This window comes from Pelecanus crispus, chromosome Z, assembly GCF_030463565.1.
Source record: "Pelecanus crispus isolate bPelCri1 chromosome Z, bPelCri1.pri, whole genome shotgun sequence".
Taxonomy (NCBI): Eukaryota; Metazoa; Chordata; class Aves; order Pelecaniformes; family Pelecanidae; genus Pelecanus; species Pelecanus crispus.
In genome coordinates, this window is record NC_134676.1 from 70,707,086 (window position 1) to 70,733,356 (window position 26,271).

Below are 26,271 nucleotides of genomic sequence, written 5' to 3' on the forward strand. Positions count from 1 at the left end.
TGGCTGCTACTCCAGGCTAATCTAGGAATGAAAAAGGGAGAAAACAGGTATACAGAGGTCATCTGAGCCAAGGAAGGCAGGGAGCAATGACCAAAAGAAGTTGGAGACATTGGCTAGGCAGTTTGAAAGCTAGGGAATGTTTTTAGTCATATGCCAGACCTGAGCTTATTCCTGCTTTTTCTGCAGGTTCTATAATGATTACATAGTCGGGATCTGCTGTTAACTTATTTACCTAGAGAATTTCCTGTTTCAATGCAGTTCTGAGTACATTCCCTGAAAGAGATGAAAAAAGGACCAGAAAGTGGAGCCTGTCCCCTTGCTGGTCCAGGCAATTTAGTGGAGTCAAATCCAGACACGAACAGCAGCAATGGAGCCTCAGCAAAAGAGAAGGACATGTTTTCCTCTTCTGGAGAACTGGAAAATGTACAGCTGAAACCCAGCAGAGAAACATCCAGAAAAAAACTCTGTGGCTATTTAAATAAGCTGGGCATCAAGGGGCCAATCAAGACCTGGAAGTCTCGCTGGTTCTTTTACGATGAAAACAAGTGTAATTTACTATACTACAGAACTGCACAGGACATCAACCCTTTGGGGTCTATCGATCTCTCCAGTGCCAGCTTTGACTGCAAGGTGGAAAATGGGGAAGGGGTTTTTGAGATCAGAACACCAAGCAGAGTTTTTACTTTGAAGGTAAGGGGCAGTATCTTCTTGTGGGGTCTGTTATGAAACATTCCCAATCAGGACAGACACATCTCTGCTAAGATACCTCTTAGCTTGAATTTCACTTTAGTCCTCCCAGCCCGGACTGTTACCATTTGGACCTAAATTACTTGCATTGTTTTGGCAAGACTGGGACTCCATTACCTGTGCGATGGCCATTGTTTAACAGAGTAAAAGCTGAACTGGGTGCTGAATTAAAATCATTGATGATTTCTGCAGTCCACATGTAGTTGGCCGAACAGAAATGAGCTTCCCTGTCTAAAATGGTTGCTCCAGTGGGAACCTTTGCTAGATTTTTATCTCTGTGAAAATCACTATTAAGAAGCTCTGTGGGTGATTCCTGGCTAAAATAATCATGACGTTTCTGCTTAGCTTTGGAGCATAGTAAACCAAAAAACGTTTAAAATGAGGTTGGTGGTCCACTGAGGTTCTGTTACTAAGGCCGTGCTGAAGATTTACTCTGTCCTCCCAAATCAGTGTTAGGACTAGAGGATAGCATAAGCTTGACACAGCTGGCCTTTATTCCTGCTGACTTGGGCAGCAAAGTGATGGTCAGCCCTTCAGGATGTGTGTCATGCTGATGAGATTACTCCCCTCCCCTTCCTGTTTTGTGTTATGTTAGGCAATCAGCAAACAAGCAATGGTGTACTGGTTGCAGCAGCTACAAATGAGACGTTGGGAATTTTGCAACACTCAGAGCAGATTTCCTGTGGGCAGCTCCCAGCTTGTGAATGAACCTCTGGCTGGCAGAACAAGTAGGTGTCACATACGTCAGCATTTCTTTTGCTTTCAGCCCCCCAGTGATGAATGGTGCTTCTTATCTGTAAGCAGGCAGAGGTTTTGGCCAGGTTTTTAAATGCAGGTGCCAACTATCAATGCTTGGTTGATGTTTGGAACTTCCGGCCTTATTATGGATGAATGTGAATGGGCTGTCTCCTAATCCACAGCACATGGCTGGAGGTGCTCAGGTATCTTATGATCATGAATTTTCTCTTGATTTTCCTCATGAATGTCAAGTGTGCACATTTGGTATATCCCCTTCTCTTGTGAGGCCTGTGAAATTTACAGCAAGCAAGTTTTTTTTCCAGCAAGTTTTTTTTTCCAGCAGTGGTGGGATGAAGATGTGCATTCCTAGCAGTGGATATATATGCACAGGCTGGTGGATCAGGGGAGGGCACAAGCAAGGTGTCCACCTGTTTAGTTACAAATAGATACACGTTTTGTTTGAAACAAATAACGCCCTCCCTAGTAAGTGTCTGCTCTAGAAGGTTCTGGGTACCTTGGAATTTTGCTACAGCAGGCAATACTTTGGTAACAAAGTGCGTTTGTGGAGTGTTAACCTGCACAGTAAAACTATCCAACACTGTTTGGAATGAGGGAAAAGAACAGCAGCAGCTCCTGTCCTTATTCCTTTAGGCGGTAAGTTTGATTGTTTAGGGTTAGTCATTCTCATATACAAATAGTTGAAGTCACTTGCTTGTCCTTGAATAGATGACTCTATTTGTACATGCAACCTTCTGTAATTTGACCTAAAACTAAGGAAAGCTGCTCTGCTGTCCTTGTTCCACCTGGCCAATTGAACATGGAAGTAAAATGTAGTAGTAAAATGTTCTCAAGTTACATGAAGGAGCCAAAGTCCCATGGAAGTCTGTCTTGCTCACTTGCTTCTGTGTCCTGGTTTGTGTTTACACAGATGTTGTTGACAGTGAAGACTTTCTGCCTCCAGTGAAAACACCAACAGAAGCAGTAGGTTTAAAGGCAGCGTCTTTGCCTGCACCCCAGACATCTACTGCTTTGCAGAACATCTCCCTTAAGCACCCTTGGACAGAGATACAGTAAGTGCAGGAGGAGAGCTGCAGTGCATTTGACATGCTGGCCTGCCACTTTGTGCCTTCCTTGCCTGTCACATATAGTGTGAAATGGGACTCCTGCCTAGGTGGAAGAACGATGAAGCAGCTTTTTGAAGGATATTCCAGGCGAAAGTAAACTTGCTGCCAGAGGGTCTTTCACATCCCCCTGTTCCAATATATTTCACATCATCTAGCTCTCTTGGCAAAGATCCTAGTGACAGACCTAGGGCTTGGTTAAGCTTTCTTCAGTGTAGGTAGTGGTTTGCATGCCTACTGCGATGCATCTGCACATCACTCTTGGAAGGGCACACAGGCAGCTTGAGCTGTACTCTGTAGGCTAGTGATAGAAGCCCATTAGCACTTCCCAGTGGTTTCAAAGGACCTTGAATGTAGTGCACACTCTAAAGCAGGAACTGCAAGCAAAAGGTCCTTGAGCCTGTAATATGGCCCAACACTGCACAGCTTGCTGCTCCTTGCTGAGTTTCATTTATGTGGCTATTCTGCCTACAATGATGCTGCTATCTGCAGTTGCAATGTGTAGCTCCATCATGGCTGTAAGTTACAAGCCTTGGGCAGTTACAGTTGCTCAAAGACAACCTCTGTCAGTATCTCCTTAAGTGTGTCCTAGTCACTTATTTATATATAACCAAAAATGTGTAAGTGGCCACAGGTGTGGTAGGTAGCCTGGCACCTGCCCAATGTTTTTGGTGGGGAGGTTTGCTATAGTTTTTTTATCACCACTACGGTGGCTACATCCTATCTGATGCTGATAAGAAGAAAGATCCCCCTTGGGACCAAGGAGGATCAGAGTCAAGTGTAGTATTTTGCAGGGTATGCATTCTCTCCTCCTCACTTTGATTAAAAATATAGTGATTATATGTCCTTCCCCCTCCCCAGCCTTGCTTTTGCTGGCTTGAATAACAATTGCCTCTTTTCGGCTTCAAATTGTATTGCTCCCCTGGTTCTGTGAACATTTCTTCAGGCTCTATCACTATCAGGCTGGGTCTTCATGAGTGTAGCATACCTAATTTCAGCTAAGTTCATCAGATCCCTGAGCTGTTGTCTCAGAGGAAAAACAAAGTGCAGCATGAGGTAGAGAAAAGCAGGAAAGTTGCATTGGATGACTGCCAACTGCAGACTCCAGGGAATGAAGGTCTGCTGTACTTATGTGCCAATATGTTCCCTGAGGTCAGAAATGTCTGCTTTTCTGCTGTGGAGCCTTACAGTAACAAGGCAAAAGGAGAACAATATCTACATGCCAACTTCATTTACAGTGAGGAAGTAGCTGACACTGAATCTTTTGTAGATCTCAAAACAAGGGGCTTTGTTTGTTTTACCTGATGGACAACACAGGAGAAGGGAAAAGACCTGTATAGAGATAGGCAATTGACTCACTTTCCTGTATAGGTTTTACAGAAACTACTTGTGCATTTGTGGTTCTGCATGATGCTGTAAAGTCATCTCTTAGTGCTTCTGGCAATATCTGAGAGCAGCAGCTGTAACAAACTGGTTCTGGGTCTGACTGCAGTTTTGTTCCTGAATCTCTTTACGGCATCAAAGTCTATTGAGTTCATTGTGGCAAGGTTATTAAATGTGGTTCAGAGTACAGAACCTGTGGCTGCTTCAGATGTGGCAGTTTTGGCTGTGCTGTAGATAGCCAAGTTTTTCTTGGTGCCTGGGGATTTCCACAGTGAGCCAAAGACAGGGAGGGAGGGAGCAAGAGAGGGAACAAAGGAGGAGGAGGAGAGGGAGGGAGAGAGGGAAGGGAGAAAGGGAAGGATGTGGTTGGTCTGCTGTTACCTTTGATCCCTCTGTCCAGCCTGATGCATTTATGTATAGGGTTCAAGCACGTGGGGAAAGACCTTCAGCTGATTTACACTGCTGTGCTGATACTGATTTTGTGGCACCTTCCTGATTTACACCAGTTACAACCTTGTAAGGTTACAACCTCAGATCCACCAGTGCCATGAACAGTTGATTTTCTCAGCGCAGGAGGGAGATAGGTTTTGGGAGGAGGGGTGGGATATGAGGAGCGGTAAGGTGTTGAGTAGTTTGAATATGCATTGACTGTGGTGATCATGACTTCTCCTGCTCACTAGGCTGTCTTGATCTCTTCTTGTTTCAGAAACACTGTCTACAATATCTGTGGCTCCAAGCAGCTCTGGGGGAACAATGGGAATGTCTTTAGCTTCAGTGAATTCCAGGAGCATCCTGAGAACCCGAATGAGGAACAAGAGGCAGAAGTGGAGGCAGGGTGTGCAGGTGCTTGTTACTGAGCTGTGTGAGCTGGTCTGAGTATGATGCTTTCTAGCAGGGAGTCAGACTTAGCAGGAAAGGGAGGGAGAGGGTGGCAAGTCATCATGGGACATGAAAACTCTATCACATTGTCTCAGCTCCCTTCCTGTGTTGTTGCCATAAGACTGACTCTTTTGGCTCTGCTTCAGGCTGTATCTGTTTATCTCCTACCTCTGGAACCTTTTGCAGAGGCAAAAATACCATCCACGGTGCCAGCCCATTCTGGTATTTCTTTGAGGTAGAAGTTAAATTGCTGTGTGGTCACAGGCTAAGTTCAGTAGCTCCACTGCATGCTTGGGAAGTTACCTCTCTACGATGGTAACTTGCACTTGCTGTGTGCAAGATAGGTAGGCAGGTTGCAAGCTGGGTTAACAGGTCCCATAAAACATCATGGCTTTGTTTTTTCTGGGGTTACCTGTGGCTGATTCCTGCTGTCTGTGCTTCAACCCTGTGGATCCCAGCAGGTCAATTTTCCTTGTCCTGTGTGTCAGTCTTCTGTGCTGAGCTGTTGTGAGTCCCCCCATAGCAAGACTCAGGAGTCCATAGTAGCAACCCAGTTCTGTGTAAATTAACCCTATTTCCCTTCAGTTGAGCAGGGGATCCCAGAGGATGGAAGGATGGAGCCCAGGCTGAACTGGGTTAAGAAAGCCAGGTGGATGAACAGTGGCTTCCCAGGCTTGCCTGAAGAACTGTCCAGGGAGAGGAACCCAACGGATAAAGTGAGTGTCCTACAGCAACAGATCCTGACACTCACGGAGGAAGTCAAGTCACAGAAGGTGAGCATAATGAAAAGTCTGCTGCTTCTAAGGGCAGGGCCCTGAGACTGGTTACAGGCACTCCCTTATACCTTGGTGTTAGGCTGATAAGTGCTCAGCAGGCTCTCACTGGGGACCAGCTGAAGCTTCTGGTACTACCCCTTTGTATGTGCCTGATTGTGCCCAGTGCAAGGGAGAATGGGCTGTCCTTCAGCCATTGCTAGGAAGTGCAGCTAGCAGATGTGCTGGAAAAGGGAGGTAAAACAAATCCAAGTGTGCTCCGCAGGTGTCTTGCTGGTGCATCTCTATTGCTGAGTGAATATACAAAGTACAGTCCTGAATATGTGCCATGACACTGGCAGGAACTGCCAGGCTGTCATGCTGTTAACAGCAGGTCATTCTTTTTGAACAGTCATCCACCATTAAGAGGTGATTTGACTGTAGAAGTCACCACATGGGTCACTGCAAGGGCTGTCTCTCCTGAATGGTACTGTTCTTCTTCACAAGCATGGAGCAATGCCAGGATCTCCACTAATGATGCTGGTAACTCTTCCAGCCGAAGAGGCAGCAGAGCCAGGTTCCATGGTGGGCAATCAGTTGCATTCTTGATTTGCTTCCTTAAATGCTGAGATGGCAGAGCCTGAATCGGCAGCATGTTGCTGGGGCAAGCTTTTGTGCCTTCATGTGGGATGGAGTGAGCGAGGACTCTGGCAGAGGAAAGGTTAAAGTGGATAGAGCAGTTTCCTTCTGGTAGCACAGACAGATGCAGACTGTATTATTTCCCTCTCTCCTATTTTACCACACTGCTGACCAGATCTCCAGCTTCCCTGGTCTCTGCTGGGCCTCCCAAGAAGGATGACTGTAGAAAGTCAGAATTCAGACAGTGTGAACAGCAGCTTGTCTGCTAGTAATCCACCTCAGTCAAGTCATCTGTGGCCTGATGCAGAGACCTTTCAGGTCCAGGTCTAATAGCAGAGCTTCTCTACTGGGGAAGCACTGTGATTTCAAGATTGCTGCATTCAGTTTTGCTTCTGAAAGGAGGCAATTTCAAGATCCTGAGGACCTTTCACTGTTCAGTTATTACTGGTTGGGTCTGTGCTGTCCATGTTGCCATTGCCCTGGGCAGCACTGTGATGTAATGCCTTTGCATTCCCTTTTCAGGAGCTGGTTAAACTTCTCCACAAAGCTCTGGAGGCAGCCCAGCAGGAGAAGCGAGCATCTAGCATGTATCTCAATGCAGCAGAAGATAAGGACAGGCTGGAGCTGGTGCGCCACAAAGTGAGACAAATCGCAGATCTCACCAGTCGACTGGAAACTCTTGAGCAAGAAAAGAAGGAACTTGAGCAGATACTGACTCTGAGAGACAGGCACATCCAGGAGCTCAAGGAGCACGTGCAGCTTCTGATGGAGAAGAACCATGCCAAACAGGAAGTCATCATGGCCTTGACAGAGCAGATGGCCCGAGAGCTCTCTGACCCCCTGCAAGAAGCCAACACTATCACTGCAGAGACATTGTATAAGCAGCAGGAGGAGATTGAGCACTTGAAGGTGTGTGAGAGGGCACAGGTCATTTGGGGCTCCCATTTCTGTGCCCTCTGGTTCAGTGGGAGGCTGTTCCTCATGGGAATCACAGAATATACTTCTGCTAGTTGCTCCATCTGTCTCCAAACCAGAGGCAGGCTGGAAGGGGCTCACCTGATACCAAAAGGGTGCTCAAAAGGATCTGGGTCAGTTTCAGCTTCAGCTCAGAGCCTGTTTTGTTTGACTTTGTGTCACCATTCAGTGCCTGCCTCTTTCTTTGCTCTTCTTTTGTTTCACAGCTGCAGTCTCACTTGCTGCCTTCACTAGCTTTGTTCCTCTGTGTTTCCCTCTTGCAGTTTCCCAATCCTGGTTCTTTCAAATCCAGCTTCTTGTTTATCAATATATGCACAGTTTTAATGACCAGTTAGCGTAGGGTGGAAAACTGCCAAAAGAGCCACTTACTGCATTGTGGGAGAGTGTTTGTTTTTGCTGCCAGCCATGGGACTGAAATTTGTGTCAGGTTTTTAAAAAATAGAACAAATCACATATATTCTTCATCTTATTTAGGTGCTTCTCTAGCTTTATATCACCTGGATGTCTCTGTGTTTTCTAAGCATGTACATGCAGTGCACTTAGCATTTTCAAGTGTCTTGTCTATGCATGCATGACACTGCTATTTAATGTTGTGCCTTGATTTCCTTTGTAGGCAGCCTTTGTCCTGGGGAGTTCTGTCTTCTCCCCAGAACACAAAACTGTTGAGATGTTTTCTTGTCCTTAACACAATTCACACCCGAGGTCCCTGAACTGGGAGGGGATTCCAAGCCCCTCAAGAACTCTCCTTGTATGACTGTTTTGCTTTGTGGCAGGATGACATTGATGCATACAAAACCCAGAACCAATTTCTCAACTCGGAGATCCACCAGGTTACTCAACTCTGGACAAGAGCTGCTGAGAATGAAAAAGCCCTTCTGATGAAGGTAAGGCAAAATTACTTTTTTCCCTTGGTGAGAGCTGTTACTAATTTCTTTCCAAAGTCGGCACTGGAATGGATTTTGGTCCAAAGCACACCAGGAATAAGCTTTCTTCCCAATGTGTTTTTTTAGCGTGACCTTTTTTTCTGCTTTGTGTTGTTCCTGAATTAGACACAATCATTTTCATTCTTCAATAAAAGTAAAATACCTGGAAAGCTCAGTCTTAAGGATGCTGAAACTTAATCCAGATTTCTGCATTTTGGCTATGCTTTTGGATACAAATAAAAAAGCAACACTATGTGTAGGGACTCAGAAAATTTTCCTGAGAGCTGGCAGACTGACTGAGCTTTGGCTTCATCTAGTCTTGATTTTTCTACCAGGCTTGGTGCTGCCAGGTGGCAGCACTCTCAGGTCCTGCAGCTAGATCAGAGATCTTATGTTTTCTTAAGCTCTGTTTTTATTTCTAGCTTTGTAAGTGTGCATAACCTGGTTACTCTCCGACTTGTCTAATCCTACCTTCTGGTCCTGAACCACTTCCCCAGGCTGGTGGTGTTGCTGGCATTTGTTCTGTGGGTTTTCCCTGGGTTTTAAGGTATGTCTCCACAGTCTTGGATTCTGGAACAGGGAAAAAAGGTGCTTCTGAAGTGTTAGTGCCATTCTTAGATCTGTTTGCTTTCTAGTCCTTTGAAACCCTTCCTGCCTCCTAACTCACTGCCCTTCTCTGATCTGGAAACTACCGTAAACTTCAGAAAGGAAGTAATCAGACCAACATGCTCAAAGTCAGGCAAAATGCTGATTATAGTGGTAGTATGACAGTATCCCATGCTCCTTTCTGTCCCCTCTATATGCAGCCTAATTCTCTCTGTGGTTTCTGTTTTGTTTTTATTTTCAACTGCTGCTTCCCACTGAGCAGGAGTCTTCACTGAGCTTCCTGTGAGACATTGGGTGAGTCTTGTCACCTGTGTGGCCTCAGTTCCCCACTTGTGGAGTGGGGATAACAGTCCTCATTCCTTTTTTCTGCTTTGTGTGCCCAGGAGTATCGTGCTGGCAGGGACTGTCCTGCTGTTTGAACTCAGTTGGGCTTTCTGTGCTTGAGAAATGTTGTGTACCAGTGCCGTTGGCCTGGGCTTGCTGCGGGGCATGTGGTCATCTTGTCTGTGGTGCTGCTCTGTATCCTGAAAATGGTATGGTCATAGCTCAGTTTCAGGAGTGGTGTGTTTTGTCAGGATACAGCTCAGTGTTGGGTAGAGAACTTGTCCGAGGAGCAGGGAAAAAGTCTGCAGAGAACTCAGCTGCAGTGGTGGCTCTTTGGTTGTATCCTGTTGCGCTGAGCTGGCTGGGATATGGCCATCCACTATTGCAATGCAGTAGCTAAAGTAGGTGATGCTGTAGTAGGTCTTCTACTCAATAGGCAAATTCTGTTGCATGCTAGCTACTGCAGCTTGTGCTTGTTTATAGACCATGGTGATTCATTCATGGCTGCAATTCCACTGACTGTAGAAAACTGCTGGATGTGTTTTCTGGGGCTTTGCTGTTCAGGAGTCTTCACTTCATGTGCAGACCAGGCCAGCAGAGAGCAGTGGCAACGTGGGAAGCACCAGCAATGAGCTGGCTCATTTCCTCTTTTTTCCCCATCAGTGTGCCTGCCTGCAAGCACGAAACTGCCAGATGGAGAGCAAATACCTGACTGTCTTGCGGAAGCTGCAGGAGGCTGTGCCTGGCCTGCCCAGCTCCCATGCTGAGTTGGTGAGGAAACTCATCCAGGAAGCGCTCCAGTGGGATGTGAAGGAAGAAGCAGAAGAAGGTTTTAGCCTGAACGCTGTAAGGTAAGAGGCAAGAGCATGGGGATATGCACACCCCTTTAGGACTCTGGCTGTGGAGGGCAATGCGCAGGCAAGAAAGATATGGGGACATTTCTATAGCAGGGATTTGGAGCCATGACCTAGAAGTGGACGTTGAGGAGGCTGGTTTAGTTTGGCAGTGTGGAGACCAAGAGTATCTGATAGCAGCATATCACTGTAGGAAGGGGAACTTAAAGATGGTACAGCTAAACTTTTCTTGACAGTGGCAGACAGTATGGCAAATGACAACAGCCATGGTGTGTATAGGAGGTAAACACTGGACATGAAGATAAACTCCTTCTGTAGGAGAGGAGGCCACCTGAGAGGTGGGTGATCTCCATCCTTTAGGGTTTTCTAGTCGCAGCCATACAAAGCCACTGTGGCCCTGTTCTAGTGCTGGGGACAGTCCTGCAGTGAAGGGGGGCTGGACTGGAGACCTCCAGAGAGCCTTGCCACCAGCGCTGCTGGGGTCCTTCCATTTGTGTTTATGCTTTCCCGCCCAGTTAGAGCCCCAGTTCTGTAGCATTTTCCATTTTGTCTGGTTGGTCAGAATCTCAGGTTCTCCAGGTGGCTTTGGAGATGAGACCCCAAGGCCAGGCTTGGTCTCTCTGTCAAGAATATAACGATATCTTACACGTATTCCAGCCTGTGGACTACTGATGCACAAACCCTCAACGAGCTGTACTGTCAGCGCTCCTGGTGTTTTCCCATCAGTAGGAGATTTGCACTGTGTACAGGGAGATATCAGAAGGGACTGTGGATCTCTATTCTTTGGTCTGATGTCCCAAAGCCTTTGCAGTCCCTTCCTACAGAACTGTCTCTGCACTAGGACATGGTAGGGAGAAGGTGGACAGGTTGAGCTAGGTACTCTCTTAGGGGCAGGGGAGCAAGTGAGGTGAGGGAGGTCTGATGAGGTTGGGCTGTAGCTCAGAGCAAAGTTATACTTGAGTTTGCATGTGTAGGCCATTGCTGGCAGGCTCTCATTTGTCTTCAAGGCTTTGAGACAGTGGGCATGGCAGGCTCTCACATGCAGCTGCCAGAGAAGTGAAGGACGAGTACTTGTGCTCCGGCATGGGTGACAGGAACCTGGCAACAGGCTGTAGTTGACATGGCCCCAAGTAGTGAGTGGCCCTTGATGCAGGTACCAGCACTGCCCCTTGAACTAACCTCTTCTTTGTGTCCCTCCAGTGAGTATGACGAGTATGGGTTTATGACTGTACCTGACTATGAAGTTGAGGACTGGAAACTTCTGGCCAAAATCCAAGCCCTGGAGATAAAGTCCAACAACCTGCGGAGCCAGGAAGTAGTGGAGAAGCCCCTCCGTGACAGGTGGAACAGCATTGGAGAGCTGAGCCCCTCTGTAGAGCTGAAGAACCTGATCCGAAGTGGCATTCCAGTGGAGCACCGGCAACGGGTCTGGAGGTGGATTGTCAGCCGGCACTGCAGCCATCGGCCTGACCACTACCAGCGGCTGTTATGGCAAAGCAAGAGCACCAAGCACCCTGCCTGCCGGCAGATTGAGCTCGACCTACCCCGCACACTGACCAACAACAAACATTTTTCCTCTCCCACCTCCCAGCTTATCCCCAAGCTCCGGAGGGTGTTGCTGGCATTCTCCTGGCATAATCCCACTATTGGATACTGCCAGGGACTGAACAGGTGAGGAGCTAGGTGTGCTGCTTCTTCATGGGATAGCACTGACAAGACACATACTCTAGGCTGTGGTTCAGGCAACCGTAGGCTCCTGCCTCTCTAGAGTTCTGCCCTGGCTCTAGGTGTTTTCCTGCAGAATTCTGTATTTGGTGTCTTTTTTCACCCAGTGTTTCTGGCATTAAGCAAGCAACAGGACACACTTGTCTGACATCTCCATAGTTACAGAATAGGAAGGACCAGCTATAGGAGGTAGAATGAGGCAGTCCCAGAATAACAGCATGAGGCTGGGGCTGAATTTCTAAGTCTTAATGTGCTCAGCAGAATCACCCTGATGATTCCCCTTTTTGCTGAGAAGAGTTGGAAGAAATGTTCGGAAGTGTTAGAGATGAGGGAGTTCCAGCAAACGACATGAGAAGAGGCTGAGGAAACTGGTCGTGTTCTATCTGGAGAAGAGAAGGTTCAGGGAATCTAAAAGCTTCTTTCACTTTCCAAAGAAGACTATAGGAAAGCTAAAACCAGGCTTCTTAGAAGTGTGCTGCCAAGTAAAAGTGTGCTGCTGGGCACTGGCTGTAAGAAGGGAATTTCTGGTTGGACCTTCTGACATGAGAAAGGTCGGTGTAAGCTATTCCTATTATTCTTTGGATGGTCTTTGAAAGACATTTTCCACTCTAGAGAGCCCCTGATATTAGATATCATCTTTCCAGTCTGGCTGAAAGGAGGTAAGTCAGAGCTGAAGCAGGTAAGGGCTGCAGCAGGATGTATGGGAAGGTGAGCTGTGTCACATAATATGGACTATCTCTGAGTGAGCTCTTTCCTGTATTGAAATAGCCAAAATGAGCACACTGCTAACTTCAGCAGATGTACAGAACATCCCTTTAGCTGGGGAGTCTGGCTTTGTTGCACCAGTTCCATATTTGATGCTTCCTATTTGCTGACAGAGGCACATGGGAGAGAAAATCACAGCCCCATGGTTCCTTCAGAAACCCACAGAACACATCACTTGCCCCTCTGACCAACTGCCTTGCCATGTTTGATGTTTTGGATGCTCATGGAGCTAGAGACATGCCAAGAGGAATCATGGGATTCTCCAGTTCCTGTGCTGGCCTATGTCTTCTCCTGCAGTGTTGCATTGCCTCACCATGTCTTGTCCACAGATTGGCAGCTGTTGCCCTTCTGGTCCTGGAAGATGAGGAAAGTGCTTTCTGGTGCCTAGTCCATATTGTGGAGAACCTAATGCCAGCAGACTACTACAGTGACACACTGATAACATCACAGGTGAGCTGGACACCCTCGCATCTGCTTGGACTGATACAGTGATTTACAGTAAAGGTTTAAAAGCAAGAAGTCAGCTTGCAGTGTGTTTGATTTCTTACAGGACAGTGATACCACCTTGCAATCCCTTCCATTGCAGAGGTGGTGTAAACTTGAGAGTATGAAGCTGTTAAACACACAGGAGCAGCAAAATTGATCCCCAGCACTAGGAAGTTGGGCACCACTCCTGAGTAATCACTTGAAGGTTAGGTTAGTCAGAAGGAAGGTGCTCATTAGTTGCACAGTTACTTATTTTAAGGAGGGCCTAGTAGAGGTGAAGTAGCACACTCCAACATGTGTAGAACTACGTATGAAGACGGCACCATTCTGCAGCCCTTCAGCTGTTTCTTTGGAAACTGCACCCTATCTTTGGAGTGCCATGTGCAGATGGAAGAAAATACTGAGATTTTTATATTCACTGTACTTGCCTCAGTTCATGATCAAATACAGTGTTAGTTCTGGCTTTGGGGTTCTTTGCAGATCAGAAAGCCCTCTGGCCATTTAATGTAAAGTGTTCTGTGAGTAACTTGCCCTCCTTGTTCAAAGTCACTGGATTTCAAGGTTTTCAAGATGTGTTGTCTTGTATCAGATATACTACATCCTCCCAGGCAGACACAGAGCCAAGATAAATCCCATACAGTACAATGGAATTGTAATTGTGTGCCCATACCACCCATACCCAGCAGTGCCTGGTCTGTTGAGCCTGGCTGTGACCTTGGTGTCTTTATTGTGTGTGGTTCTTTCACAGAGAAGAGGGTTGTATCTGTGCACCCACAACAGATGAGGCTACAAGCGTCAGTAGCTGAGAGTGACTGATTGTGCCACTGAATTGGTTGACTAATGTTTACTGGGACAGTGGCGTGCTGGTGGAGAGACCAACCCACAGACTGGGGAAGCAGCCAAATCACTGCGCAGATAGCAAAATGTCTATCTGGAGCAGGTAGTGTTATCTGTGAGATTTAATAGGCAGTGCTCAATACTTGACAAATAGTGATTGACAGGGAAAACATGGCAGACTGAATACATAGAGGCTCCTCTACATTTGGTGAGAAAAGACTGTCAGCTGAGGGAGCCTGTTTTAGAAAAATTTCCTGACCTCATGGTTGGTCTCTGAAAGTCTAGCCAAGACCCACATAAAGAGGAAGGTCTGGGGTAATGCTTTGTAGGTTGGCTTGATAAAGCGAAAGCTCTGAGTTGGCTGGAAAGTTTAGCTCTTGCACATTTTAAAGACCAAGCATATCACCTCATCTGGTTTGTACCACTGTGCCACAGCTAAGTGGGCTGACAAGAGCTGGGGCAGTAGTATGATATGGCATAGGGGAGGACCTACATAATCTTGCTCCTTAAGCACTTGCCCCCATGAAACTATGGCTTCCCTGAGATGAAGCCTTTATAAACCTGGATCAAGGATCTCACCAACTGCATTTCTGTGTCTCGGCTCATGCAACCAGAAGGAGAGCACAGACGGTACTCAGACCACAAAGAGAAGCTAAGTGAGAAGATCAGGTCCTGCTTGTGAAGTCAGAGGGATTCTAGGTGTTTATTCTATTGGGCCATGTGCAGTCATTCAGACCTGGGGAGGTTTTAATTCCTGTAATTCAACTGGATGCTCATGACATCAGAGAAAATCCCAGTAAGACTGATGTGGAAAAATGTGGCAGCATTTTCCTCCTTGACTTTGAGGTTGGGAAGGAATATGATCATCTGAGTGAGAAGAATGTATGTATCTCTGCTTGTATCTTAGCCCTGTTTCAGCTCCACACCTTGCGCTGAGTACAGTGTACAAGTACACTGCTCAGTAATTTTGAAGGGTTGGGAGACAAAGGATGCTCTGTTCTTCCTGGGCTGTGGTTAGGCTAGAACGCAGGACCAGTGATTACCGTGACATGCGTGGGACACTGTCCCGTTGCACTGCTCCTCTCCTGCAGCACCAGGACTGCTCTTGACTAGGGCTTCACTGTTTTCTTTTTTGTCAACTTTAGGTAGATCAGAGAGTCTTCAAAGACTTCCTTTCAGAGAAGCTGCCTCGCCTCATGGCTCATTTTGAGCAGTATCGGATTGATGTCTCACTCATCACTTTTAATTGGTTTCTGGTGGCCTTTGTGGACAGCCTGGTCAGCGACATCCTCCTGCGAGTTTGGGATGCCTTCTTGTACGAGGGAACTAAGGTACAACTCTCAGTCTAGGCCTTCTTCCCACTGCACCACCTCTGTGACATGATGGCAGGGTGATGGACATATACATGTGCCAAAGAGATGTGGGGTTGAGCCTCTTGTCCTATCCTGCCTGTTTGGTGGGGTGTCTTGATGCCTCCTAGCCTCTGCGTTGTCTGTGTACTTGCTGCCAGTGGGCAGACCTAGTCCCTGATACTGTGCACAGTATCACTGGCACTTTTTAGCAGGTAGTCCTGCTACGAAACAGCCCTCTGAGAGGCCATGGTGTCTTCTGCTCTGTGACTGGGACACAGCTGAGAGTACGACAGATACAGGGAACAGAAGATGGGCAGAGAGTCAGTATCTGGAAATGTGAGTCTTGTATTGCCCCTGTGTATAGGGAGAGCTAGAGAACCCTTGTGAAATCCCTATGGTGTCCTTTTGGAGGACCTGGTATGTTTTGGGGTTGTAAGTTAGCTGTAGAGGGTCATTCTCTTGGGATTAGCACTGTGCTGCTTTAGACCTGCCCTAACAGCCTATTGAGAGCAGGAGAAGCCCAGTGTCCAGCCTGTACTGCAGTGCTGTGTGCCCCACCCCATGTTTTATGCCAGGAGGGCCTGGTCCCTCAGCTGCCTAAGACTTTGTCAATTCAAATACCTTTCAACCCTCCAGGTGATTTTCCGCTATGCTCTTGCAATTTTTAAATACAACGAGGAGGAAATCCTAAGAATTCATGACAGCGTGGAGATCTACCAGTACCTACGCTTTTTCACGAGAATGATCATGGATGGCAGGTAGGACTGTGGGTTGTAGAAAACCTTCCATCCTGTGTTTGTACTTACTTGCCTTGTTAGGTCAGCCTAAAAAGAGTTGTGACCAGTCTGTTAAGAGAGATGCATGTGCATTGGCAGAGCCATGGGGCATGGATCACTTTGTCTCTTTTTGACTCTCTCTTCATGGTGTTAAGGTCTTTTTGGCTTGGGCAAAGGCATGCTGCAGTGGAGCAGGCCACAAAGTCTGGGCCAGGCTCCTTTTTGCAGCAGCTGGAACTTGTGGTGCCACCTGCTGGCTTTCTCTCAGCTGTAGTTCAAAAGCATTTGGGAACACAGCACCACTCACGACCTTTAAGGGCAACACATGAGAGGAAGATTTCTGTGATCAGAAGAGCTCAACGTTGGGAATATTCCTCCCCAAGGGGCCATCAGAATTGGCATCTGATCCACCGTCTCCTGACTGGTGGCTGCACACCAGTACCTTAAAAGGGGGTGTGGTGTAAGGCTGTTTAAAGTGTTGCTTGGGTTGGTATTCGTGTGAGCAAGGAATTGGCTGTGATCCCTTTAAGACCCTGCTGCTTGATGACTTTTGAGCTCAGAGCGCTGAAATTTGAGGCCCTGCTCTTTGCCTACCCCGGGATGCAGTTGGCGTATCTGTTTCCATCTGTTACCAGCCAGTAAATCGGTTCACCAGACCTGTCTTTTCCATCGTAGGAAGCTGATGAACATTGCCTTCAATGACTTAAACCCCTTCCGCATGAAACTGCTGAGGAACCGGCGGTCAATGCACAGGGAAGAGCTGGAGGCAGAGCTGTGTGAGCTGGAACAGATCAAGGCAGCCTATGTAAAAGAGAGAGCACAGCAGGGGCCTCAGGACCTGAAGGAGGTTGTTAGTGAAGAGGAAGAAGAAATTTAACAAAAACAGATTTCCTCATCACTTCCCTCCCACCTTGCAGGAGGTCTTCAGTAGCAACTGTCTGTAAGAGATGGCACAGAGGGGGAAAGGTGGTCACAGGAGGAGTTCATCTGCCCCAGGAAGCAAGGCTGCAGGTATAGGACCATTTGGGGAACAAGCCAGATTTGTAATGGATTGGAAGGTGTCAAAGGAGTTTTATCCTCTTCTGTACTTCTCCCCATTCAGCCCACCCTGTCCTGTGCAGTTCAGGATTACAGCTGAAGGTCCATAGGAAATATCAGTTGTGGTACCATGACAGAAGTTGACATGGTGCAAAAGACCCAGCCAGGCAGGGCTTTTCTACCTTTTCAAATGGAGGCTTGAAAGAGATCTTTATGTACAAGTAAAATCACTGGAAATAATGAACTGAGAGCACTCCCTCTTGGTACTTAAAGCTTCTGAATTGGTCAGGAAGGAAGCCTGCTCTTTGAAGGCATAGTGCCTTCAGTGTGGCTAGCCTGCCAGGAGAGCATGTGTTTAACATTGCAGTTACTGAGTTATGACACTGTCTCCAGATGAGTGTTGGGCCTGAGGAAGTCCTGGGAGCTGGAGGACATCTTCCCATGGGACTCAGGGCAAGTGAAGTGGGTTGTGGGAGAGTGGAGTTGCCTCTCCAGTTTATTTTGGTTACTGTGGAAGTCCATGGGAGCACAAGGTGTGTCTCCATGCCTGGCTGGCAAATGCTGGGACCTACCTCTCCTCTTTGTTCAGCTTTGAGCAGAGCCATCTGTGAAAATTAACTCTATCCCAGCCAAAACTGGCACAGTTGGCCTGATCCTGGCAGCACTGTACCTTCCAGAGGTGAGTTTTCTCCATAGAGGAGCTCTCATCTCAGTGTGAAACCAACCGCAGCCTGGCTGCAGGCAGGGCCTAATGTTATGGAGACTTTGACTACTGGGGACCCCTGGGTCTTCTGATTGCCTCACACTCGGCCAGGGTGAGTGTGTGGCCATCTCTCTCTGCCTCACAGTTATGCGTCTCCTGTGCCAGGTTTCTACATTGATACCGCTGTCTCTGACTCCCATTCATAATGGGAGAGAGGAGGTCTTTTCTGTAGGAGTTTCCAATATTGAAGGTGTTTGACCCATGGAGTATGTCACTCTGGGGGTGAACTTGCAAACCACTTGGACTAAGTCACAAAAGATGGCCTGATACTCTTTAGAAAAAAACATTAATTTCCCCTGAACCAAGGAGGTGGCCTCCATGGGTCGAGCACACAGAGATGCCCTGCTTACCTCTGGGAATGGGGTCTGACAGCTTTCTCCCCTGCTTCCCAAGCTCGCCCATCTCCTGGGCTGGATGCCCTGCCTGTGAGGCTCAGCCCTCCACAGACCCAGGATGAGTCAAGTGCTTCAGACAAATACAACTTCTTTTCCCTAACATGGTGCCAGATCCTGCTGCCCCGCTTTCCTGCTGAGCAGTGCTTTATTCCAGGTGTGCCTGCAGTGCTGGCACTGACAGCATACAGCAGACCCTGCTGTAAGGGGGGCTCTGCTATATGTTTTTAGACTGACCTTGAACCCAAGCCCATTCAGTGGATGATGCTTCCTTTAAACCTCTTGTGGTATAAAGTCATCAGTGCTTGCAGAGGAAGGGAAGACAAGCATTCATAGCCCGTACTGTTCTCAGCCAGGTGGGCAATAGCCAAGATCACAGACTCTAGTGGAAACAGCACCAGCCTCTATGCACCTGAGTCACATGGTCTGCCTCAGCTCTGCCTTAGGCACAACTGGACAAATCAGCCAGTTTCAAAGAATTATAAAAGCCTGAGCTGGGAGAGAGCTGTGGAGGCCAACCACACAGTACAGAAGCAATCAAAGTGGCAATGAGGTTTTGGGAAGAGTGGATAGATGGGCAAGAGCGAGGTAGGTCCCCTGCGTGTCACTGACAGCTGCGCACATTGAAAGTGTGGGATGAGAAGAAGATGTTACTGGAATCTTAACACAGTATCTCAAAAAAATGCACTGGTTTTAAAATGATGCCACCTAGCTAGAGAAGCTAAAAAGACAAAGTTTTTCTTTACAGGTGATGTTACTAATCTAATTTACTCGTACTGTTATGTGCATGCACACAAATACAGATTTTTGCTACTGTTACAGATTTTTGAAAGGCATTATCTTTTAAATCAAGACCATGGAAATTAGAAGTATACTTACCATTGTATTTTTCCTAGAGCCTTTTGCAACAGCTTAAAAATATTTTCTTCCATCCTGCCCTTATGTTTTTTAAAAAAGGCATTTGAAACATGCATTATTAGACCAAACCATAGCCTGACTTATATCTACAGTATATAAATAAACATTGGTTTATGTGGTATATAATGACCCATTAAAAAATAAACTTTTCTGAAGAAGACATAAGGACCTAGCTGTTGTCCTGATGGGAAATTCTGAACATAATTTTAACTTGAAATCAGAAGGGAATGACATCTCAGGGTTGTTAGAAGTTTCTCTTCTGTTGTGTCTTCACCAGCTCTGGGTTTTGCTCCACATGTGTATTCACTGAGAGCCATTTCCTCTGGTCATACCGCCAACCAGTCACTTGTGGTCATTCTTTACTAAAATATAGTGGATGCAGGAATATCTGCAAAGCCTGTGCAGACCTGCACCTTGGAGCCAAGCTAGCATGTCCTCATGGGCCCTACTCTACTTCCCTTCTGCTCCACAAGGGTTACTTTAGGGTTACTGAAAAGCACTGAACTCATGTCACAAGATGCCAGCTGGGCCCAGAGGTTAGCTTAGCCCTACTCAAGTCCCTTGGGCCTCTGCAAGACCTGCAGTATCAGTCAGTGCCAGGGGTGTTTTGACCAGAGGTTACCTGTGCATGAAGTGCAGAAGGATAATTGGTGCTGCCACAGCCAACTGCTGTGGCTGGAAAACAGTTTGACCTGGTTGCACAGCCCAGTAGCTCCCTCTGCCTGAGCTGGCACCTGTGGATAAAACAGGTGTCTTTCCACCCCGGAGTCAGCCTTTGCTGAGCTTTGCTGCATGCATAACATTACTTGTTAAATTAAGCCTTCCGTCTCTGCATTAATCTAAACCTTGGGATACCAGCTCCAACCCTAAAAGGTACGGTTTTGATATCTCCTCTCCCCCACCCCCCAAAAAAAAAAGTGCAATTAGTCTGTAGATCACCCTTGTTGCAGGACTTTGGGGCCACCAAGAGTTTATATGGTTTTGAGAGGACAAATTGGTGGGTGTGGCCAAACACACAGAAAGCCACTGCTGGCTCAGGAAGTCCCTGAGCTGCAAACAGGTAAAGACCAGGAGGCTTCCCTTCTTCACCCCTTTTTGGCTGTGGGTGGTATTGGGCTGGAAGGTTCTTTGGTCTGAACCACCACTACCTCTATGTGCTGCAGCTAAGCCCTTGCATGCAACAACGCTAGTGCACAGCAAAGACACTTGATCCACTCCCTGTACCCTGGCACGCTGCCCCGGAAAGAGGCATTCCCGGAGAGGTTGTTTCTGTGTTGGGTTAATATTTATCCCATGCTCGAGCTTGTCATCCGGGGTGAAGGAGAGAGCTAAGGGACAAGGCATTGCCCATGAGTGGGAAGCAACAACACCCTGCAGCAGGAACTGTCCCACAGTGCTGAGTTTCTCCTCCAGCTTTCAGGCTGGGCAACCTCCTGCCACCGTCAGAGACACAAGACCTGGAGCTGGCTCTCTTCCCATTTAAGACCTCACTTTGGTGGCCAGAGCCAAAGCTGGGACTTCTCCAGCCATTTCTCAGTGCTAAGAGCTCCTCTACAGAACATTAGCTCTGTCTGGCCTAGGGGTGTGCCAGGTGCAAAGAAGACAAACCACCTTCCCACGCTGGGGCCATAGTGGTGGAGCTGGCATAATTTAATGCCTTCTGAGGTAATTTGACCCCTTTCCTGGAGTTCAGTGAGAGACTGTGGGCCGCACTGAGACGCTAAATTGTGAGAACACCCCTGTGCGCTTTCTGCTTAACCTTGGGAGCTCTCCAGAGAGGAAAACAGCACACCAGGTTAGTCAGTGGAAGAGGAGATGTCACTAACTGTGGCAAGCACATTTGGGGTGAGTGGTCCCCTGTCCCACCACAGCCAGATGGTTGCTTTGAGCACATGGTCCACTACCATTGAGACAAAGTCCCCATTTCTTGTTATTAACTGATGACTTTGTGCCAAGTGGAAAGTCTGGCTTTGGGTAGATCAGTATCTGCTCTGGTTTTAAGCTTCATCTTCATAATACAGAATCTCTTTGGCATGTTCTGGTGTCAAGGTGGTAGGAAGCTTTGTGACTTGAGGCAACATCCAAGGTAAGTAAAACTAAATTTCAAGGTCACTTGGGAAAATACAGCACTCAGCCCAACATCACAGCCCCCTGCTGAAAATAATACCTTTATTTTTTCTTTTATAAAGTGATTCTGTTAGTACAAAAGTATTGTTTATGCCAACATTTTGCAGGGAGGAGAAGTTCCAAGAGGAAATTAAAACGAACTTTTTTCTTCATCTTCTGATAATTTAACATTTTGCAAGGTGATAAAAGCTCTTGCACATTGAGGGGGAATGCTGATGCCATAGACCCTTGAAAAGACTTCCAGTTTTGCCACTGCCATCACAATGGCATTTTAAATCAGTCCCCAAAGCTGGTGGGTGTTGCATGGGCCAAGCTTCCACCCTACTCCCCTGCCGCGCTGCTCGCTCCCATACATGTGGCACAGTCAGTGATCTTGAACTTCGGAGGGCTGGAAATAATTACAGCAGGAGAGGTGGGAACTAGGGAAGTTCTCATTAAATATGATGCTAATTGGGTATAACTAATTAGTGGCTTCCTCCACATGGCTCCATCCAAACCTACCACAGGCATGTCAGGCCCTTTGTCCTCAGCAGACTGGGATGAAGCAGAGTGCAGTGCTTGCTGCAGCAGCTCCTCTTCAGTGAAGTTGTACTGGACTGTGCGCTGGTATAACATAGCCCTGAACTAATTCTTCTTGAGGATATTGTGTCTGCAAACCGGTCATGCCCTTCCTAGGGTTGCAAGGCATATCACCAAGCAGAAAGCTGTTTCCCTTCTGTCTCATCTCATCCACTTCTGCAACTGCTTCCTGCAAGGGAGGACCCTGCTCCCTGGGAGCTGCCCACAGCTAGGTGAGAGGTGCCATATCCATAGCTGCACAGATACCACAAATGCAGCCACACCGAGGTAGCTCCTGCAACGCAGAGCAGCCACAACAGGTGCTGGCTCTGCTCTTCCCAGCAGCTTGCTGCAGGCTGCGGTGCTGGATGTGGTTTCTGGCTAGCAGTGGGCCAGTGGCGGTGTTGGATTGCGCTGCTGTCAGGCTCCCCTCCATAATGAACTCTGCTGTTTGTGGTGGTCGCTTTCCACTTTCCATTAATTTGCACAGGCTGGGAAGAGATGTCCAGAGGTGACACTAGCCTGCCTCTGGTCCAGTTTCTGGCACTTGAGGATGTTGGATGGCAGAGAGTTACAGGGCACGTTTCTCCAACTTCTGCTGTTGGATCCCAACAGAAAGCACTAACAACAGTGGCTTTTTTGGGGCTGCTGGAGGCCCTTTGCAGAGCACGACAAGTGTTGTGTGGGGGTGCTCTTTGCCACAAGCCACCTCTGTGGACACAGGCAGCGGTTGCTCAGCCAGACCCTTGGTGTTGGATGACCAGTTGAGAAGTCCCAGGACAGAAAACACAAGAGTAGAGTTCACCCCAATCACTGATGTCACCCCAGTACAGACACCAGTCGCAGCCACGCAGCCTTAGACTGCGAAGGGGAACGGGCAGCAAAACCATTCGCTTTGTCAGCACCTAAACCAGCTCTTGTTTATGTGCACGACTAGCATAGCTAGATGCCTACAGTGGACAGGGCTGCAGGCGGTAGAAATGTTTCCCACCAATAACTGCAGCCAAAGACATCTTTGTCTCCCTGTCAGTCCTGCCGCTCAGTCAGGGCCAGAGCGCAGCACGTGTGAAAGGAACCACTGGAGATCATCTCTGCATCAGCACCTGACCTGCCTTGTACTTCTCCACGGTGAATATGTGACCATGCGCTGCAAAGGTCCTGAGGAGTTCCAGAAGTCATCTCAATTCCTATAGGCAGGGCAGGTCCAGGACAGCTGCTGCACAAGCAGCCACGATTCATGTCCACAGCTGGATTGCTTCCTGTGCTCCACCCATGGACAGTGCTTCTCAACAGCCGTGTCTCTGCTCGACTGCCTCAGTCTCCTGGGTAGTCCCAGACTGGCACCTGGCAGCAAGGCACGGAGATCACTCTTGGGGGCTGCTGGTTGCTTCTGAAATTCTGCTCAACTCCCTCGAAGGATTTGGTGGGACTGCTCTTGTCAAGGGCCTGCTTTTCCTTCCCTAAAAGGACTTCAGCTGCCCTGGCAGACTCCTGTCTCACCACCACAGAATCAAAGCAGAGACACCTGAACTGCAGCATCTCACCTGGGGAGGACACCCAGTCTCACAGTCTTGTCACACCCGCTGGCTCAGCCCAGAGCTGCCACTGCTGCCCACAGACTGGCGGGACTAAAGCATGGAGATGATCCAGCTGTCTTGGGCTCTGTTCCGACAGGACCGGAGTGGTGTTAGCTATGAGTGGGTGACCTGGCCAAGGAAATCCCCACCCTTTGATCTTGGGCATTGCTGTCTACTTGCCAAGTTCCTCATCCAGGGTACCAGGTGGGCTTGTAGTGCTGCCAAGGTACCAGCTAACCCCAAAGTCTGGGTGTGAGCTCTGCAGGTGTGAGGACCTTCCTAGAGCCATTTGCCATCAGTGAAGGCCCTGCAGCCTTGGGCCCACATGGGCCAGTGTCTCTCCATCTGCCAGGGGCTGCTGAGCCAGCCAGAGGCTGCCAGCTAAGGCTGGCGCAGTAACACGCGGTGCCAGGGTGTGTTCACCCGTGTGTTCAGGGTGCGGTGCCCAGTACCTGGTGGTCGCTCCGAGGATACGGGAACGTGCCGCCATGTCCTCAGCAGCTCTGTGAGCTAAGGCAAGGCCTGTGGGTACCTTCTGTGCAGATGATGGCAAAGTCCCGGTGCTGTCAGGATGATCTAGGAAAATGCACCCAGCCTTCACAGCGTACCTCCAGGCACAGACCTGGGAGAGCTACCTGCAGCGCTGATGGTGCCGGGGAACCGCGCACGTCGGCCCGGGCGGGCTGGCCCCCCGCGCCCGGGGAAAGGAGAGGTGCTTGAGCACTTCGCTGTGGTTACGGAGGGGCTCTCCCCACGACGGCAGCGGAGCAAACCCCACGCTTCCCACGGCAGATCGCGCCCAGGCGTAGGGCACAGCCGGACCGGCTGCTCCCCGGGAAGGCGCTCCGCAGCTCTGCGGGCTCGGGCTCTCGCGTCAGGGGGCGGCGGGCAGCCCCCGAGCCCCGCCGGCACCTCCCGGCTGCGGGGCGCGGCGTGGGGGGCGGGCCGGGGCGGGGACCGCGGGCGGGCCCGCCGGGCTGGCACGGCGCGGCACGGCTCGGCACAGCACGGCTCGGCGCGGCGCGGCTCGGCTCCCATGCCCACGCCCTGCGCGCTGCCGGACCTCCGCCGCCAGCGGCAAGGTATGGGACCGCGGGTGGTGGTGGGGGTCGCGGGGCCGGGACACGCGTGGGCAGGGCCGGCTGCGGCACCTGCCACGGCCCGGGGCCTGCGGAGCCCGGCGGTGCCGGGGAGCGGAGCGGGGCGGGGGGGGCTGGGGTGCCGCAGCGCCCGCCGGCCCCACCCCGCTTTGTGCGGAGCCGGAGCCGCCGCCCGCAGCCGCGGGGGCACCGACGGCGGGGGGATGCGGCGGCCGCACGGTGCCGCGGGCCTCGGGCATCCCCCCGCCTGCGCGGCGGCAGCGGGAGCGGCAGCGGCAGCGGCAGCGGCAGCGGCAGCGGGGCTCCCCGCTGGCCGCGGTCGGGGCAGCCGGTGCTGGTCGCGCCCTCCCCGGGCGGGATTCTCGCTCCCAGCAGCGCCCTGCCCTGGGGCTCTTCCTGCAGGTAACTGCAGGGGGGGTTTCTGTGCGGAGCAGCGCGGCAGCCCGAGAGCCGGCCCTCGGCCCCGACCGCGGAGGTCTGCAGCGGGCCGGCTCCGCTCCGCTCCGCTCCGCGCTGCCGGCGCACGGAGCAACAGGGCTGCGCCCGACGGGAGGCAGGTGGGAGTCAGCATCGCACCTCCTGCCCGGGAAGGCTGCGCCCCACCCTGCCAACCGCCGGTGCAATGGCTGGCATCTCTGTAACTTTGCTTGTGATACAGAGAGAAGCCTCATCTCTGGCTCTGTGGGTGTGTTTTGAGTGGTCGAGCCTGGCCCCTTTGTGCTGCAGTCACAGGGATTTTGGGTGCTTGATGTCAGGGCAGGTCACATCTTGCGCAGAGCATGATGACAGCTGCGTAAACGGCATCTGGGCCGTGCTCTCTGTCAGCGGGGTCTTCTGGTGCCAGTTCTCCCTTTGGGGCAAGCCCTTGAAGGCGTCTTACCATCAGGCAGCGTGGCTTCATAGTACGGCTTCTTCCCATGGGTCTGGCTTTTGACGCCGTAGCTCTGTCAGGGGCGAAGGCAGGCTGTTGCGAAGGGCTATGTAATGGTGACAGCACTTTGCAAACAAGTCCCCGGTGGCCTGGTGCGGCCAGCTATGTGCAGTGTCTTGCCGAACATCCATTGTTCACCCTGCAGGGAGTGGTGCCCTCCTTGTCTTGCTCTGGAGTGTGGAAAAAAAGCCCTGCAGCATCCTGGCTGTTCCTAATCACTTACGCCTCCTAAGAAGGCACCGTGTTTGCTGCAGTCCCTGTAAAGGGAGTTTGCCTGGACAGGCTTAACCTCTTCTGGCCTCTTGGGTGCTCAAGGGAAGTGATTTCTGCAGAGGATTTGGAGAACACTTGGGGAGAGGTTGGGTGTTGGTTCCCTTTTAAGCTTCCCAAGGCAGGCTCCCGGGTGTGTTAACAAAGGAGCAGCCTGTGAAGCTCTGCTGTTCCCTTTGTTCTCCCACTGGCTGTGCCCTCTTTGGAGAGCTCAGACGTCTCCTGGTTTGATCAGAGATAGGGAGTGACTGATGGAGATGCACAGGGAGTTCATGTTTTGGTGTGAGCATTTCAGGAAACTCTAGAGCAAAGCTTTGGGAGCGTGGGATAGGGAGGAGCTGGTTGCTTCTTAGAGACAAGGCAAAACGGAGGTGTTTTTATCTGTGCTGATTTTGTTTGGTGAATTAGCATTATTGCAGACAAGCTATAGCTCCATCAGTGAGAGGTATTTCAAATTCATTCAATCCATGAGGCCACAGCAACAAATCAAACCCCATCATCTCTGTAGAGGTGCCATAGACCTGGGAAGCACGAGGCCCAGGCGCTGGAGATGTCTGTACAAAGAGCCAGACAATTCTGCTGCCTGCATGCCAGCTCTGCCCCGAGCTCCTCCTGACCCCTCTTCCTCAGAGGCAAAGCAGCTCTGCATGAGTGTGCCAGTTTTGGAAGTCCGGGGGGAGAGGGAGACCTCTGCCCTCTGTGTGCCAGCTGCATC

General features: G+C 49.6%; 1 protein-coding gene across 1 annotated transcript; it reads left to right on the forward strand.

The window, feature by feature from the left end:
* The first annotated feature begins 263 nt into the window (after positions 1–263).
* On the forward strand, positions 264–17,040 carry TBC1D2 (TBC1 domain family member 2). Its single transcript, XM_009492971.2, has 13 exons — positions 264–690; positions 1,343–1,475; positions 2,414–2,555; positions 4,696–4,832; positions 5,454–5,641; positions 6,782–7,168; positions 8,008–8,118; positions 9,751–9,938; positions 11,142–11,612; positions 12,761–12,881; positions 14,900–15,085; positions 15,743–15,864; positions 16,558–17,040. The coding sequence occupies exons 1-13, from the start codon at positions 283–285 to the stop codon at positions 16,757–16,759; spliced, it is 2,796 nt and encodes a 931-aa protein (XP_009491246.1). The 5' UTR covers positions 264–282; the 3' UTR covers positions 16,760–17,040.
* Positions 17,041–26,271: the final 9,231 nt, after the last annotated feature.

Excerpts from the sequence above, each read along its gene's own strand:
- TBC1D2 (XM_009492971.2), top strand. The coding sequence starts at position 283 with ATGAAAAAAGGACCAGAAAGTGGAGCCTGTCCCCTTGCTGGTCCAGGC. Across the intron at positions 5,642-6,781 it reads AGGAAGTCAAGTCACAGAAG|GAGCTGGTTAAACTTCTCCA; the intron begins GTGAGCATAATG and ends TTCCCTTTTCAG. Across the intron at positions 7,169-8,007 it reads AGGAGATTGAGCACTTGAAG|GATGACATTGATGCATACAA; the intron begins GTGTGTGAGAGG and ends GCTTTGTGGCAG.